The 18,540-nt window shown below is 50.1% G+C and overlaps 1 protein-coding gene across 1 annotated transcript in view; it reads right to left on the bottom strand.

The window, feature by feature from the left end:
- Nucleotides 1–18,540, bottom strand: part of ZNF292 (zinc finger protein 292) — a 1,156,963-nt gene that overhangs the window by 567,733 nt on the left and 570,690 nt on the right. Inside the window, exon 4 of the mRNA XM_069606362.1 lies at nucleotides 1,160–1,295. Coding sequence (XP_069462463.1) covers nucleotides 1,160–1,295 — 136 coding nt within the window. The remainder of the gene's footprint in view (nucleotides 1–1,159; nucleotides 1,296–18,540) is intronic.

Raw genomic sequence — 18,540 nt, 5'->3', positions numbered from 1 at the left:
ATACAATCTTGCCCAACACCTGTCTTACAGAAAGTCAAGGGTGCCACACAGAACATGAGCCATACAATGGGGTACAGGCAAATTAAAATGTCATATCTCACACTCCATGGCATGTGCTTGTGATAAACAGTATAATGTATTGGAATACAGTTCTCATTTTACAGATGAATCTTATTTACACATTAATCTAGCAATTAAATACTGCATAAGATACTGGTCCAATGTCTATGGGTTAAAGTACTTTAAATGTTGAAAAGAACTGTGCATTAAAAGGCCTTATTGAGTGGATGTGTGAACGACTTGTATTGGGAGTTGGGGTAATAAATTAAGGCTTGATGAGCAGGAGCTAAAACCAACTCCTGGGAGGCAGGCTTCACCTACAGCACACTACAGATTAACTTGTACAGGAGGTGCACATTAACTTTTTGGTGATTATGTACCATCAGTTACATTTAAATGTTTGTCTTCTAATTCTCCATTATTGACATTCTTAAACACTCAAACAGTTGATGTCTTACAAGCATGCATATGACAACGGTTGGCCTGGAGAGCCAAAAGTAGCTCCGGGTAGCTGTTGCTTTCAAGCTAACCATGCTCTCCTAGTGTACAATCAGGAGCTAAATAGATACCAACAATTTCGAACCTTGCGAGTGTGGCAGAAGCCAACCTTTCCCTGATAGCACCCTTTAAGCTTCAGGGATTAGCTCAGGTTTCCGCTGCCTTATATTTAGGTCCATTCGCCTGACATCAGTGTCTACATGTCAGACTAAAATATTGAAGGGCATTCATTTGCTAGAAGAGATTCCCACCAAGCAAAGCCCCCTTATGAGGCAAGAGCATGCAGCTGCCTGGATGGTGCTTCTGTTAGCTTGACAAATGTGTGAAGCGCTGAGGAGGTACACCTTGTTGGCCACAAACACACTGCCTGCGGCTCTTTGATCAATGAAGCCAGGGTGGCAGCAGATGAGGCATAAGGCCCTCATTCCTGAGCCAAGGATAAACGGAACAGGTATATCACCTGGAAGATTCTTGGTCAATCTTTCTCCTCTTGGAAATATCCAGTCTTCTATCTGCGAGAGTAAGTGTGGGGATATGGCAAAACACATTGCACGTCATGCATTCTACAATCAGTTATTTTACATTTTGTGTAGTACTTTACCTTCATCCTGACCCACTGGTTCCTCATGAAGAATACTATGTAGAACTGGGTTCTTCCACACACCTTTCTCCTGGGACAGCCTATACAATAGAAGTAATTCCGAATTGCCATTCTCCAGCAGTCTTTGATGAGCACCCTTACAAAGGAAAAAAGCCTCTGTTTAAATGAAGTAAAAAATGATGAACACATTTACCAATAATGTTTATTCTCCCCATAGCTGTTATTTACAAGAGCCTAAACAATCACTATATATTTCAGCAATAGGAAAAGGAACCCTTGTCACATGATGCTGTCAATGAACACACACACAACTCAAAATCCAAGATATGGATACAAAATGTTGCACACCTTTTTAACTTCTACACTTAGTCACTCATGTTGCTGGGGCAGCAGTCCCAAGTTTGCTGGAAACAGTACAAGAGGCTTAAGTGAATGCACAGACGTCCAGGCATCATTCAAGATTTATAAATTCCTATACACTCAACCTCTATCAATTACCCTCAGATCCCTTTATGTGTAAGCTCGACACACTTCCTAAATATATATTCCTGCTGGGAGAAAGCAGCAAATACCCCTGGGAGTTATCACATGTTCTTCAGCATCACCCCTGCAGACATAGTAGGGGGCACTTGCTGGGGCCAACATCCAACACATGCCTGATCTCTTACATCAATCGTTTGGTTTATTGGAAGGACGAAGGGAGGCTTAGACAAAACCTTTTTTGGCCCAGCCAAACTGGCTTTATGGAGATAAATACCAGAAGCTTCTGATGTGCTAAAGGAAAGAGCAGGTGCTGAAGTTCTTCTTGAAAAGTCTACGGCTGCGAAATTTCTAAAGCATCCATCAGTCCTGTCATGGCCATGAAAACCTTAGCTGACAAAGGCATATCTTGTTTCCTCGTCATGTCCCCCACTTGTGGGAAAGTCACCTTGGTCTGGGCCATCCAGAAGAACCAAACCAAGTGCAGCTACCGTGAGGCAAAAGGTGAGTTAGAACATCTACTAGGGGCCTTCATGGCAGAGAGTCCAAATAACTCTGGGGATGAGGGGAATGGGGGGTGGTCAGCGGCCCCTACATAGAAAGAAGCTGGTTTATAAGCTCTCTGAAATAGGCTTACAGGCTGCATTAGCAACTGTAACCTTGAGAAGAAGTGATCCTCTAACAGGGTTGGAGAGGAAACCGCTGGATGAGGCGCAGGGGATGCCCAGAAGCTTATCAATACACAGCACGAGAGCCTTCCCAACAACAGGGACACAAGTTGAAGAAAAGATAATGTAGGCAGATGAGGAGGCAAGGACTTCATCTTAGTCAAACACTGTGCAAGGGGGCTCTCCCAAACAATGCATTTGTTGGGGAAGAACATGATAGCGTCTCAGTGAACCGGTTAGATGAAGCCCCTTCATGGGGATCCTCGGCATAGCCAGTGGTCTATGTAGCCCCCAAGTGGGGAAACTCAGCACGACTAGTAAATTCAGTACCAGAATGGGAAGCCTCATCAGAACCTCTGTTTGTAGCCCCCTGAAAGGGATCCAAGGTCGAGACAGTCATTTAACCCATTGATCTTTGAACTTTGGGATCTCTCCAAGTACTCTTAAGAGCGACTACCACCCTTCTTGGAGTCAGTCACTCCCAGACAGGAATCATTGATCCAGGGTGCACTAAAAACCTTCCTGGATTTTTTTACCGAACACTTGCAGGTGGGAAGAGCCGGAACCTTGAACACCACCTCACATTCAGGAGACATCTGCATAGGGTGCATCACAAAGGTATGCATCATATTGATGATCAGGGCCCAGACACTGAATGCAGAGTTTGGCAATCTAACAGTGATATGCAGGCTGCAAGACAGATTCTGCAAACCCCTTTTACCCCAATATAGGTAGAGGGAGAATTGATGCCAAGAAGGCAGGGTAGGAGGGGAGAAGAACGCCAACACAAAACAATTGTAAAGAACACAAAGAGCAGGAAAAGAAATACCCCAGCAATGCTAAATCTGTGTAGTCCCAACCCACAGAGGAAAGGACAGGACTGAGGTGCGAAGCTCGGTGAGGTGCTTGGGAGGATGCAGCTAGGCACATGCTCAAGTTGGCTTTGAATAAAAATAAAAGAAATTGGTTTGTTGATGCTGGGGAAAAACAAAAAACTCTGGTCCCGTACCAGTAGGACAGAATATCTCCTATGAAGGGATACTTGATATGAAGTAGGATAGAACCTAGGAGAAAACCTGAAAATGGAATCCTGCCCTGACATTCTTTGAGGATCTTCACCACTGTCACCTTTGAAGTTTCAAGCAGACTAAGTGCCATCAATTTGCATTTGTCAAATAAGCATATTATATCCCAACCACCCAAGTAACACTTGGTAAGCCAAGTACTCGCTGTTATAACAGGAGTTTCAGAAAATGCCGCCTGGGCATAAAACTCATCTGTGGGCAGCCACCAATTTAATAGTGGTAGGAAATCTAAGCACAGCAGATAAAATGCCCATTCCATAACTAGCGACAACCGCAGGTCCCTCCATCGATTATGGGTCGTATCAGGTCCCAATTACCTACAGTACACATTCCACCCAGGTCAAAAATCTTCAAGGCAATTCCAATTTTGTGAGTGAAAGATGGTGCAAGGATAACCCAACCCCATGTAGCATATTGCTCACATTCGAGGTTAAGGTTGTCCCTTACTGTACAGAGGTTTATGCCAAAAATCAATGCACACTTCAATGCGGCATAATTGGATAGGAGGGTCTCAAGCACTATAGTCTCTATATCTTGACGATTAGGTTAATGTGTAGATCCTTTGCATTAAGGAGAAAACTTCAAAGCTTGGAAGTCAACAGAGCCTGTTTCTGTACACATCACAAAAAAGACCCAAATCAGCAGCCCACCTCTAAGGACCCACAACCGAATCGCTCTTAACTGCCGGTATACTAAAGGCAAAATATATTTTTTTTAATATGGCTGTTCCATTAAGCAAGTTTCTTGAAGATTTTGTTTGTAATCGCAAACGTGGCGTCTTGATATGTTCATTATGCATGTCGGCGGGAATGATCTTAGTTCTGCCTTCTACAGCAAATTAGGGCCGACATGAAGTGTGTTTGTGCAGTTTCTAATGTGCCACCTTGTAATTTTGTGCATCTTTGCCTGTTAAACATGGAGACCAAAGCAACTTCATTGCTCGAATACAATTTAATAGATATTTTGTCGGTTGTGTTGCAGTGAAGCATTTTTTTTCTGTCAACACATTCGGGGTTGCACATAAATGTGGTTACATGCTTAATTAAAGTTACAGGGAGATAGATCATTACAAAGGAAAATGCTCTCCAACTTCTGATCTCGTCTATGAAGTTGCAGTAGGTCCTTCCGCCCGCGCAACTCGGAAGAAAGTTAAATCAAAGTATACAGAGGCCACTCATGATAGGGGCCCAGACACTAGGCAGAGGCAGGGAATCCATGTTGGAAAAAGATCCTTCCAAACAGTGGCAGTGGGTGGGACCACAAGATCAGGGAAGAGGGGCGACCAGCAATAAACAAATGTTGAAGCAGCATTTGGGCAGCAGAAAAAAGGGTGCTGAAATGGGGAAACAAAAAAAATAGTACGCCATTAGCACCAAGAAAGGGACTGGAAATTGGGAGGCAATGAGTGAGCGGAGCAAACAGCACACAGGTGTGCTCACACAAGGAACCTCTGCAGCTTTTTCTAAATTCTATTACGACCTCCCACAAGTAAGGAGAAAAGGGGACAGGATGTAGCTGTACGCAGCCCTACATGATTTCTGCTCTAAACGTTATATTGGAGATCGTTTCGTAGGTTATTCCAGGTTTCCAATTGTTTTTGAGCAATTAATGTAGGCTGTCTTGATTGAGGTAATCGGGTACAATTCCAGTCCCTACTAGCAAATTAGGAGTTCCCGGTAGAGGTTATCCCGTGAATCCTTTCTAGGAAGGTATTTGAAGATACCTGGGTGACCTTGATCAGCTGGCGAGCCTCATTCCCTGAACCCATTCGTAAAATACCACTTCAGTGACTACTTTGAGTGTATTTGGCCTGGGATTGTCGTGAAATTTTTCTTCTTTATTTGTTCGTGCTGCATCTATGTCTTGCTGTATGTTCCTGACCTTGTGTTTAAGATAGTGGTTTGTGATTCTGCATAGCTTTTGAGATGGTTTTGGGCATTTGTTGAAGTTTCATTGTGTGCATTATTCTGAACCACTCTGAATGTGTTGCTGTTTGGATGTGTTCTGTGTAGTTTCTTTGACTTTAGGGCTCTTGCTTTGTAATGTCCTGTTGATATTCTTGAAAGTTCCTGTTTTCCCATGATGCTTCTCCAGTTTGTTTTGAGGGCTTGTAGTTCAGGGTTAACCATTTATTTGCACAGTTGATTTCTCTTAAGTGAAAGGAAACATGAGGCAGCCTGCAGATCTCTACGAGGACCTAGATTTGATTAGGCAACAGGAGCATTGATTAAAACCAGATATGCCAAAACACTGGTGGGTTTTCCACAGATCTTTCAAGTGGTAAAATAGAGGCTCTGCTGTGCCCTCCCAGTCAATACTGATACTGCCCCTCTGCCGTCCAGGCATTTCCCTGGAAAATTCTGGAGTGCAAACTATACAGACATTCCTTGAAAGAGGGTCAGAAACAGAATGAGGAATCTCCTGCAGGGCGAGATCGCCTCCTAATGATATAAAGCCACACATTTAATTTTTGTAGCTGTAGGAAAGGCTCAGAAGTCTCCTCCCCCTAAAGCAGCTTCATCTTTCTGCAGCTCCCTGGCAGTCTATCTAGGTTAGGAGACACTGTACCCTTCTTCCAGGTGTACACGACGGCACTTCTGTCAACTTCTGACTTGCTAGTACACAGTTTCTGGTGGTTCCCTGCAGGTGGCTAGTGATTTGCAGAGGCAAAACTGTTCCAACATTGGGCTGGCCAGGATTGACCAGTGTTGCTACCTTAAACCTACATCCATTTTCTGAAGCTCCCTTCTTAACAAGGTGCCTAAAATGACCCTCACATATTTGATATCGCTATGTGGTCCATTACAGTACGCACCTTGCAGTAATCACCTGCAATTTTAATGCACCATCTTCAAGTGCCATCCAGCAGCTAGATTGTGTCATTGCAGGAGCTCCGAAGCAAGCACTGTATCCACTGTAGGCACAAACCCAGTTAGCTTTACTGGGCACTAAAAAAAATACCTCTACATTTATTTAGCATTAGGGTCATCTGACCACTACATTCAAACTGGCATGAACCACTTTTGGGGAGGCCGAGCATTGACACAGGCAAGGCAAATTTGTGTCTAACAAAGCATTGATTTATGGTTTTTGGGATGGGTTGGTAAAACGCATATAGGACCTAAGGGAAATGTATAAAAAGGAATGGCATGGGAAAGATGTCTGGGATGCACCGGCACAAAGTGGAGTGGGTGAGGGGCTTTAGGGGGAGATTAGGCTTGTGGCCACCCTTGGACGTTATAAAATGCAAACATCAGTTTGGATTAATCCACGTCTCTCAAGGGGCACCCTATGCTGTAAAAAAACAATTCCAATTAGATGGCAGTGTTCCATCTAACTAATCAAAATCTTATCTGGAGCACTGATTTTAAGGTGGGAGTATTTTACTCCCTATTTTTAAACTGAGAGTAAATGTGATTTTAAAAGAGTAAAAATTACTTTTATCCTTTGCAAGAGTAAAACGTATGTGACATACAGCCAACGTGTACAAATACTTTATGGAAATCATTATTATGCGGCATCTTTCTGCATTGTGACAGAATACACCTTTCATTATTTCTCCATGGTCTGGCCATTTGATCTCTCCTGTATATATTTAAATGTTGAAAACACAACCTAGCCAATTACATAGTAAAGCAAGCATGAATTGTATTGTGCGTTTTGAGGTGCAGAATGGTCTTTTGTTGTTTAATGAAAGTCCTAGTTTCCTGGAGCTATAACTATAGGTTATATGATACAACAGTGCAGAGTGGCAAGGACTCCATGCTAAATTATATATCTAATCTCAAGTTGAAATGGTTATTTATATAGCGCTTTCAGCAAAGCGCTGTACATAGAACATATTTATCACAATTATCACCAAACCAAAGTCCGTACTCCTTTATCGACCTTGAAAGGAAAAGGCTGTGTTGGCCTTGCCGGGATTCGAACCTGCAACCTACAGATCACAGCAACGAGTGCTGAACTGGCTGAGCTATCTTATTGGCTAACATCCTTCAGAGATCGGTTAACTCAATATCGACTGAGGTATAATATTCACAGTGCCTAGATGTTGGGACGAACCATGTATGTAGCACTAAATGAAGTTAAATACCTATCTGGATTATCACAGGAGAGGTTTTGCTGAGTTTATTTCAATTACAAATGTAACTCATTTTTTTTTTAAATGTATTTATTATTTTCCAATGCAAACAATACATTCAACAGTATGTTGAATGTAGTCGGTGTGCTGTTTCTCATAGCTGCCCGAGTTATTTCTGGCGACTTCAGCCAATGTCCAAGTTGATCATATTTGTATTTGTCTCCCTTAGTGAGGTGTAGAAGGGACTTGCAGGCCTCAAATGGTCTGATCTCTGTCCATGAACATTTCCCCCATAACCCCGCCTGCCTTGGCTCCGCCCCGCGCATCAGTCCTTTTCTATCGCTGGGTCAAAGACCCATTAGCAATAACAGAGGAACCTTATTAGAGGGGACGGTGGGCGTATGGAGGAAAGGGTAATATGGACTAGGAGTAAGGTGGTCACTACGGCGAGTAACCTGGTAAAACTCCTACGTCCCCTTTCCTCCATACTTGTGGGAGATTCCCAAGCACTCCTTACAGGAACTACGGGTGGATGGAAATACCCTTTACTGAAACAGGTTCTTCAGCACAGCCTGACCAAACTGAGCGTCAGCTCTAGAGCTCATGTCGAGACAGTAATGTTTACAGAAAGCAGATGGGGAGGCCCAAGTAGCTGCCCTAGCGATGGACTCCCAGGGAACATATTTCTGAAAAGCAACTGCGGCTGCCTTGCCCCGCACCAGGTGTGCATGGATACCTTTAGGAGGTTTCAGCCCTTGGATGGTTAAAGACTCTGTGATGCAGGCGGCAATCCACCTGGAAATAGTTGCCTTAGACGCCGGCTTGCCATGAGGGTTACCGAAGGTCGCAAAAAGTTGAGAACTCCTAAGCTTGGATGTCCTGTCCAGGTAGAACTTAAGAGCTCTTCGGACATCAAGACAGTGTAGAACTCTTTCAGCCTCTTAGGCAGGGTTCGGTAAAAAGACCGGAAGGGAGATCGACTGATTCAGATCGAATTCGGTTACTACCTTCGGTAGGAAAGCCGGGTTTGTCCGAAGGACTACCTTGTCCTTGTGAAAGACCAAGAAAGGATGCTCCACCGACAATGCCTGGAGCTCACTCACTCTTCTTGCTGACTTAACGGCGACCAGAAAGGACACTTTCCAAGACAAGTACATGAGGTCTACCGTAGCCATTGGTTCAAAGGGTTTATGGCACAGTGCCGTCAGGACTACATTTAGGTCCCATGGCGGGTGCGGATTACGAACCGGAGGGTAGAGGCGTGTCAAGCCAGCAAAATGCCTCTTCACCACTGGGTTAGTTAGAGAATAAGAACAAAGGTCTGTAGAAAGGTAAGTGGAAACCGCTGAGAGAAAAGTCCTGCATGACAGAACATGGACCCCTGACTCTGCTAGGGAGGACACGAAGGACAGCACCGTGTCAATCGTGGCCACCCTCGGATCCAACTTCTTCTCCAAACACCAATGACAGAACCTGGGCCATTTACTCCTGTACTGAGATCTGGTCGAGGGTTTCCTGGCTGCCTGGATAATGCGCATGTTATCCGCAGACAAACTCAGATGCTCTAGAGCCGTGAACTCAGGCACCATGCCACCAAGCTGAGCGATTGTGGTGAGGGGTGCCACATCTGTTGTTCCCCTGGTGAAGAAGATGAACAAGTTACTTCTTACCTTGTAACGTTCTTTCGACGGGATGTTCCTCCGACGTATTCCTCATCTTAGATATCTCCTTCCAGCTCTGCTGGCCTCGGAAAATTTTTTTCTCTAGAGGGCGCTGCGCGTCGACGTCCTCCGAGTCGATGTCCCTCGACAGCCGCCGTATCGACGTCATCCTGCCTATAAAGGCCGCGCGCAGCGTCCGTTGCTCAGTTCCGTTTTGTAGCCCGCAATAATACTTTCTGGACTAACTAATCACCCTGAAAGAGCGTAAGCTGCAACAAGGGAAGTAGAACTGCGGGGATGGATGGGAGGGTCGATGAGGAATACGTCGGAGGTAAGAAGTAACTTGTTCTTCGAAGGGATTGTGTCCTCCGACGTATTCCTCATCTTAGATAGGCTCCCATAGCAGTATTCTATTATCGGAGGAGGGATTACTGACTTCACGCTGTCTTCTATTGATGAATAGAATGCAGTACAGCCCTTCCAAACCTAGTCTCTTGACTGGAGGAGGAATCCAAATTGTAAAAACCTGTAAGGAACAAGTTACTTACCTGCAACTGTTGTTCTCCAGCATGGGTCTGGCATGGATTCACATGCTCATGAATATTCCCCGTCGTCAGGCTGGGAATCCTCGGTAAAGAAAAAAACCAGTATCAGTTTCGTTTCTGATCTGTCTTTCGTAGTAATAACCAATCACTGGTCTCTGCGTCATACTGACCACAGCCAATGACTGCCCTCTACCTAAGCACCGCCTCTGGCAGCCATCTTCAGATTTGGAAGCACGTGAAGTGGCAGTATGACCAAGTGAAGAGCCGCAGAGGGGTAGGCGGGAGGGTTCGCATGTGAATCCATGCCAGACCCATGCTGGAGAACAACAGTTACAGGTAAGTAACTTGTTCCTTCTCCAGCATGGGGTCTGGCATGGATTCACATGCTCATGAATAAAGAATACATAGCAGTACACACATGCACAACCACGGGAGGTGGCAAAGGCTCAACATTAAGCATTACATCAAACTCAACATTAAGCATCTTACCTCCTCACCAGGCTCACCTCAGGCGAACAGGTTGCGCAGCACTGCTTGGCCGACCCTGGACTCCTCCCTGGAATCCCGATTGACGCAGTAGAATTTCGTGAAGGTGTGCGTCGACCTCCACGTAGCAGCCCTGCATATGTCCAGCAGGGGCACACCAGAAAGGAACGCCGTGGTAGCTGCGATCGCTCTGGTGGAATGGGCTCTCGGACGGCCAGGCAGCGGTCGGTTTGCCAACCGATGACAGTACATGATACAGCCGGAGAGCCATCTGGAAATGGAAGCCTTCGAGAGAGCCTTCCCCTGATTGACAGGTCCAAAGTTCACAAAGAGTTGTGACGTCTTCCGAAAACACTTCGTGCGGTCCACGTAGAACTTCAGCGCTCTAGCCACATCCAGCGAGTGCAAAGTCCTCTCAGCCGGCGATGAAGGCGACGGGAAGAACACAGGCAACACCAAGGGTTCGTTGAGATGGAAGTCCGACGGTACCTTGGGCATGAAGGAGGGGTGCGTCCTGAGCACTACCCTCGTGTCGTGAAAAGTCAAGTACGGAGCCTTGCAGGAAAGGGCCTGGATCTCTCCCACCCGTCGTGCGGAGGTGATGGCCACAAGAAATGCTGTTTTCCACGACAGAAACTTCAACGGGGCCGAGTGCAGAGGCTCGAACGGAGGTCCCATGAGCTTGGTCAGCACCACGTTGAGCTCCCACGCCGGGGCCGGCGCCTTCACCGGCGGGAACGATCTGAACAGTCCCTTCATGAACTCTTTCACCAGACGATGAGACCACAAGGACGTCCGGCCCGTGGTTCTTGTGTATCGGGAGATCGCAGCAAGATGAATCTTGATGGACGCGTGCGCCAGTCCAGCCTTGGCCAGCGTCAGAAGGTACGGCAGTACCTGGGGAGCCGTAATCCGTAGAGGGTTAATCTTCTGTGCGTGGCACCAGACAGAGAACCTCTTCCATTTGTGACCGTAGCATTTAAGAGTCGAGGACGCCCTGGCCTTTGCAAGAACCTCTCTGCAGTCGGCCGGTATGTCGTATCCTCCAAACTCTAGCGCTGCAGGAGCCAGGCCTGCAAGTTCAGCGATTTCGGGTCGTGGTGGAGGATGGCGCCTCCTTCCCTGGAGAGTAGATCCGCGTCCACCGGCAGCTTGATTGGCGGGGACGCTGACAAGTCCAGAATGTCTGGGAACCATATCTGCCTCGGCCACGCAGGTGCGACGAGGATCATCCTGCACCGTGACCTCTTGAGCTGGTTGACGAGCCGGATTAGCAGGGGCAAAGGAGGGAACGCGTAGAGGAACAGGCCCTCCCAGGGGAACGAGAAAGCATCGCCCATGCTCCTCGCCTGGGGAAACCTGCTGGCGAACATCCGGCACTTGGAGTTCGTCGCCGTCGCGAACAGGTCGATCTGGGGTGTGCCCCACCGTCAGAAGAGGCGATCCACTAGATCCTGCCGTAGTTCCCACTCGTGGCACGAGCGCAGCTCCCTGCTGAGTGAGTCGGCGATGGTGTTTTTTATCCCTGCCAGATGAAACGGCACCAGAAACATCCTTTGGGCGACGGCCCAATGCCACAGGTCCTGAGCCTCCTTGGACAGCGCTGGGGACCTGGTTCCGCCCTGTTTCCTGATGTAAAACATGGTGGTGGTTTTGTCGGTGAAGATCCTCACCACCTTGCCCTTGAGGGACGGAAGGAAGGACCTGAGGGCCCAGAACACTGCACGGAGCTCCAGGACGTTGATATGGAGGGACTTCTCCGTCGGGAGCCAAAGGCCTCTCGCGTGCAGGTTTTCGGTGTGCGCTCCCCACCCTTCCAGGGAGGCATCCGTGGTCACTGTCTCCTGATGGTCTGGGGTCTGGAAGTCCAAGCCCGCCGTCAGATGCGCGCGGTTGCCCCACCACCGGACCGCTCGGCGGAAACTCTCGTCGAGTGTGATCCTCTCCTCGAAGCCGCCCGTCGTTTGGATCCAGCGCGCGTCCATGAACTCCTGCAACGGGCGCATCCGGAGCCTGCACATGGGAATGAGGTAGATGCAAGAAGACATCATTCCGAGGAGGGACTTGATGGACCTCACCTTGGCCGCGTCGGAAACCAACATCCGCTGTACCTTGCCCAGGATGGACCTGGTCCTTTCCTCCGACGGGGAGGCCAGAAGGGACACTGTGTCGAGCTTCGCTCCCAGAAACAGTGCGTTTTGCGCGGGTACCAGGTGGGACTTGCCGTAGTTCACGGAGAATCCCAGGTCCGTGAGAAGTTGGACGGTCCTTGCCGTGTGCTCCACGGCGAGCTCCCTCGTCTTGGCTCGGATGAGCCAGTCGTCCAGGTAGGGGTAAACGTGGATCCCCTCACGGCGCAGCTGCGCCGCCACCGGTGCAAGGCACTTGGTGAATACCCTGGGTGCCGACCGTAGTCCGAAGGGGAGGGCTTTGAACTGGTAGTGACGCCCTTGGACCACAAACCTGAGGAATTTTCGGTGTCCCTTTAGGATGGGAATATGGAAGTAGGCATCCTCCAAATCCAACGACGACAGGAAGTCTCCTTCCTCCAGCTGCCCCAGGACGTGCTGGAGGGTGACCATCCGGAACTTCTGCGCCTTGATGAACTTGTTCAGAAGTCGCAGGTCTAGGATGGGGCACCATCCTCCCGTCTTCTTCTTCACGAGCCCCGAAGCCTCTTTGGGACGAGTTCGATGGCGCCCTTCCTGAGCATCGCCTTTACCTCCAGGAGAAGCTGAGGGACGTGAAGCTCTTTCCTGGCCACGGGGGGGGACTCGCGGGCACCTTCTTTGAAACTCGAGCGCGTGGCCCCGGGCTAAGGCGTCCAGCACCCAACGGTCGGTGGAGATGGACTCCCACACGCTGACGAAGCTCGCCAGCCGGCCTCCCACCGGGGTGCTTCGGTGGGGGCCCGACCCCACGGCCGGTTCAATCCTGTTTCGACGAGGCTTTGCCGCCTTGACCTCCTTGGCGACGACGGCGGGGTCCGCCAGACTTGCCTCGTCCTCTATAGGCCTCCTGAGACGACGAGCGGGCCGCTTGACGGTAGGTGGAGAAACCGCCGCCGGAACCTTTGGAGGCGCCCTTGCCTCCGCTGCTCCGAAAGGGCGTCCGTCGTTGCTGCAGAACCCCAAGGGCCCGGGCCGTCACAGTGTCCGCTTTAATGGCCTGAAGGGAATCGTCCACTGTTTTCCCAAACAGGCTGTTCCCATCGAACGGCATGTCCAGGACTCTGGTCTGTACGTCTTGACAGAAGTCCGTAGCCTTGAGCCATCCACGCCGCCTAAGGCACACGCCGTTGCCCAACTGGCGAAACCCAGTGTCGGCGATGTCCGTCGCAATAGTGATGGCGTGGTCCGACGCCACCTCGCCTTCCTGTAGGATCTCCAGGGCATCCGCCCTCTTGTCGTCCGGTAGGAAGTCCAGCAGGGGAGCCAGTTTGTACCATAGCTCCCTGTCGTAGCGGGCCACGATAGCCAAGGCGTTGGCCGCTTTAATCGTCGTCGCTGCAGACGAGATGACCCTGCGTCCCATAGCGTCCAATTTCTTTCCCTCGCCGTCCGGTGGGGAAGTCGATGTGGAGGCCGCACCCCCCCCCCGCTTTCTTCCTGGCCGCCGCGGAGACGACGGAGTCCGGGGTAGGCTGCGCCCGGAGGCACAGGGGGGCCGCGTCCGGGACCCGGTACTTCTTCTCGTACCGGTCTCCTCTAGCTGGCGTCGTGGAAGGGTTCTTGAGGAGGGCGAGGCCCTCATCCCAAATGTCGTCCAGTAGAGGCACCGCGAGGACCGTCTTCCTCTTGGCCTCGCGCCGTCGATAAAGGAATCCTTCCTTTTTCTTCTCCTCAGGGCAGAGTTGGAAAAGCTCGGATGCCCTGGCGATCATGGAGTGGAACGATCCAATCTCGTCGGGCGGAGAAGCCCTGGTGGGAGGTGACGACGGTATATCCTCGTCGTATACCTCGTCGTCCGTACCCGTCGCTGCCGTGTCAGTCCCCGTATCATCCCCTCGGGTGGACGGGGAGGAGGGCTGGACGGGGCGCGACGGCTGAAAAGGAGGTGGAGGGTGAATCCTTCTTTTCTTGGGCGGGGGAGCACCAGAAGGTCCCAGTTCAGGATCCCCCGACGGGAGAGGTTCCTCCGTCGGCAACGGTAGTCTCGTCCTTATCTCTGAACATAAGGACTGTATAGCCAACAAAATGGCCGCCGAGTTGTCTTGCGGGCACTGGCAGAGGGGAATCCGACGGGCGATCAGGGGCCCCGTCGGCACCCTCGACGATGTCGTCACCTGCGTCGGGATCCATCCCGACGGGCCGGTCTTCTTCCACGCCAAGGCCGTGGCTTAAGACCTCAATCAGCTCTTCCTCCGAGGTTGAGGCCGAATCTACGACGACGCCCTGCCCCTTTTTCTTCCCCGCCGGGGATTTCACGGGGGTCCTATCGATGGGCACAAAAGAGGACTCCCTCCGAGGTGGCAGGGAGACTCTGAGCCCCCGAGGTCGCCACCACTGGTGTAGCCTCCACAGGCTGAGCCAGGGCCGCCGCGACAGTATCGATAGAGGGCTTGACCGGATGGATTAAGGCCTTCACCACCTTAGGTGCGCTCACCGCCTTATCCTTGAGGGGGGGGGGGCACTGCCTCGCTCCCCCTCCGATGGGGCCTTCGAGCTCGACCGGGGCCTCTCCAGGAGCTTCGCCGGGTGCTCGCCCTTCCTCTTACCCGACCTAGAGCGTTGGCTCGTGGCTGAAGGTGCCGGGGAGGGTGCGCCCTGCCTGGCGCCCGTAGAGCCCGACCGTTCGGCGCTCCCGGTGCCAGCGGACTCGCGGTGCTTGGCCTTGTGTTGGACCCCCGTCGCCGGGGCGTCCTCAAAGGTCTTAGAAGACCGCTCGGATTTCTTCCTCTTCTTCTCGCCTGACGGGCTCTTCCCTTCCAGCCAGTTGGCGAGACGTTGATGGCGGTCCTTCATGGTCCGCTCCGACATATTGCCGCAAAACGCACAGTCCTTCTCCACGTGCGTCTTGTCCTCATGTAAGCAGTAGAGACAAAAGGAGTCCTCCTTAAAGACGTTCTGCAGCTGGCATCCAGGGGAGATCCTGAACAGCTTTCCGGGCGTCGAGCTTCCCTTCTCCTGGGCCATGTCCGGGCCTGAGAAACTTCTGGAGTCTTCCAAAAGCGTAGCTCGACGAAATCTTCACCCTTGAGGGGCGCAGACGAATCCGACACGGGTCCCCGTTGATCGGATGGAGAGTCGGTGGAGCTTGAGGCTCTTTTGACCGAAAAAACAAAGTTTTTGAGAAAAAACGTGAAAAAAAATAGCACTAACGCTCGAGAGCAATAGCACGAGGATCCCAACACATGAACGTGCGGTAAAAATCTGAAGATGGCTGCCAGAGGCGGTGCTTAGGTAGAGGGCAGTCATTGGCTGTGGTCAGTATGACGCAGAGACCAGTGATTGGTTATTACTACGAAAGAGAGATCAGAAACGAAACTGATACTGGTTTTTTTCTTTACCGAGGATTCCCAGCCTGACGACGGGGAATATTCATGAGCATGTGAATCCATGCCAGACCCCATGCTGGAGAAAGGTATGGACAGACGACCATGTAGCGGCCGCACATATGTCTTTAACCGGCACGCCTCTTTTGAGGGCCGATGAAGCTGCAATACCTCTGGTCGAATGAGCCCTAAGGTTTTGAGGGGGCTCTTTCCCTGCCAGTTTATAACATTCCAGAATGGCTAGAATGATCCATCTGGAAATGGTCTGCTTAGTTATTGGTAACCCCAGCTTGTGACCTGCGTAACCTACAAACAGCTGGTCTGCCTGTCTTATCCTGGCTAGTCTACTGATGTAAAAACTTAAAGCCCTCCTAGGGTCTAGCCTGTGTAACCTCTCTTCCTCTTTCCCGGGTGAGGAGGAGGATAGAAAGATGGTAGGGTAATCTTCTGAGTGATATGGAATTCAGAAACCACCTTTGGGAGGAAATTAGGCTTCACTTGCAGGACAACTTTGTCTTTGTGAAATATTGTGTGAGGGGGTTTACAAGAAAGAGCTTGTAATTCGCTCACCCTTCTAGCAGATGTAAGTGCTATTAATAAAACAGTTTTAAGGGTAAGGAATCTTAACGAACAAGAATGGAGAGGTTCGAAAGGTGTACCCATCAGGAAAGTTAGTACCAAGTTTAAATCCCATAGGGGAATTTGGAATGGTCTTGGGGGATAAACATTGGTTAACCCCTTTAGAAACTGTATTACCAAGGGTAATTTGAAATAGGATGGTTCTTCCGCAGTACGCTTAAAGATGGATAGCGCTGCGAGATAGCCCTTAATGGTGCCAGCTTGAAGGCCTGAATTTGCCAAATGTAGTAGGAAGGACAAAACCATTGGTGTACCACATGAAAAAGGGTCGATATTCTGTTCTCTACACCAGCTGCAAAATCTGTTCCAACGGCAGCGGTATAAAGACTTTGTTGCTGGCCTCCTTGCCGAAAGCAACACCTCCATATCATCATCAGGGAGGTCCCAATCCTTGTACCTCAGCCTTTCAGAAGCCAAGCGTGAAGGTTGAGGGTTTTGATGTCTGGATGGAGAACCTGATCTCCCTTCTGTGAGAGTAGGTTCTCTCTGAGTGGAAGTCGAATTGGAGGGCAGATGGACAAGTCTAGAAGGTCCGGGTACCACGTTCTCCTGGCCCAATCCGGGGCAATTAGGATCATGGTTCTCCGGAATCTTCTCAACCTCCTGATCATTTGAGGAATGACAGGGACCGGTGGGAACGCGTACAGAAGCGGAAACTCCCAGTCCACTATGAACGCATCTCCCAGAGCTCCTCTCGGGGGAAATTCCCTTGAGCAGAACAGGTCGCATTTCCTGTTTAGGCTGGTGGCGAACAGATCTACCTGAGGGGTTCCCCAAAGGGCGAAGATCTCTTGAAGGACTTCCTGAGCTAGCTCCCACTCGTGGGAGACTGTGTTCTGCCTGCTCAGAGCGTCCGCTGTCAAGTTCTTCTCTCCGGCTAGGTGAACTGCCGATAGAAAGATTCCTTCTTGGATTGCCCAAAACCAGAGCTGCATCGCCTCTCTGCACAGGGGTAGTGATCCTACGCCTCCTTTTGTTGAGGTAATGCATGGCCACCGTGTTGTCCGTCATTATCAGGACGTTCTTCCCTTGTACAGCTGGCAGGAACGCCTTCAGCGCAAGTCTGATGGCTCTCAGCTCTAACAGGTTGATATGTAGTCTGGACTCCGATGGAGACCAACGACCGCTGATGGTCAAGTCGTTGGCGTGGGCTCCCCACCCCGTGAGTGAGGCATCCGTGACTACTGTTATCTCCGGCCAGGGTTGCCAAAACTGTTCTCCTTTCAGAATGTTCTCCCGACAGGCCCACCACTGAAGGTCTCGAGCCACCCTGCCGGGAACCTGAAGAAGATCTGTCATTCTCCCTGAGAATTGTGACCACTGAGTCCTCAGTGCCCACTGGAGGGATCTCATTCTCAGGCGAGCCTCTGGCACTAGGAAAATGCAGGATGCCACGAGGCCTAGCAACCTCAAAAAGTCGAAGGCTGGGAGACGTTGGGCATGTTGGAACTTGGTAACCATCTGTAGAATATCTTGAACCCTCACCTCTGGTGGCGAGGCTTTTCCCAGGGAAGTGTCCAGGATCGCTCCTATGAACTGGAGTCTCTGCGATGGTATAATTTGTGACTTCTTTAAATTGAGGGAGAAGCCCAGTCTGTGAAGGAAGTGGCACACGTGATTTAGCTGGATCTGAGCTTGTTCCGGAGAAACAGCCCTGATCAACCAATCGTCCAGGTAGGGGGTAGACGTGAATCCCTTCCCTCAGACTTGCAGCCACTACCGACATTAACTTGGTGAAGACCCTCGGGGCGGAGGTCAGCCCAAATGGCAGCACTCGAAATTGATAGTGAGAGTTGCCAATTGCGAACCTCAGGTATTTCCTGTGTTTGAGATGGATAGGCACATGGAAATAAGCGTCCTGAAGGTCCAGAGATACCAACCAGTCCTGGAACTGAAGGGCCTGGAGGATCTGAGAAAGAGTGACCATCTTGAATTTGTCTTTTCTGAGGAATTTGTTCAATTCTCGCAAGTCCAAGATGGGTCTCAGTCCTCCGTCTTTCTTTGGAATGAGAAAGTAAGGGGAGTACCAGCCCTTGTTCCTCTCCACTACAGGTACCGGTTCTATGGCACCTTTCTCTAGCAGGTCCCAAAGTTCCTGCAAGAGGAGCGGATCTGGAGCTTTCTGAGAGCAGATCCCCGGTGGATGACTGAGGTATACCTAGGAAAGGCAGGCAGTAACCTTGGGCAACTGTTTCCAATGCCCAAGCATCTGACGTGATAGCCTGCCATACCGCCAGATGTT

The sequence above is a fragment of the Ambystoma mexicanum genome, chromosome 4p, assembly GCF_040938575.1.
Source record: "Ambystoma mexicanum isolate Mex_15411 chromosome 4p, UKY_AmexF1_1, whole genome shotgun sequence".
NCBI classification, from domain to species: Eukaryota; Metazoa; Chordata; class Amphibia; order Caudata; family Ambystomatidae; genus Ambystoma; species Ambystoma mexicanum.
This window is presented reverse-complemented; position numbering and strand designations above follow the sequence as displayed.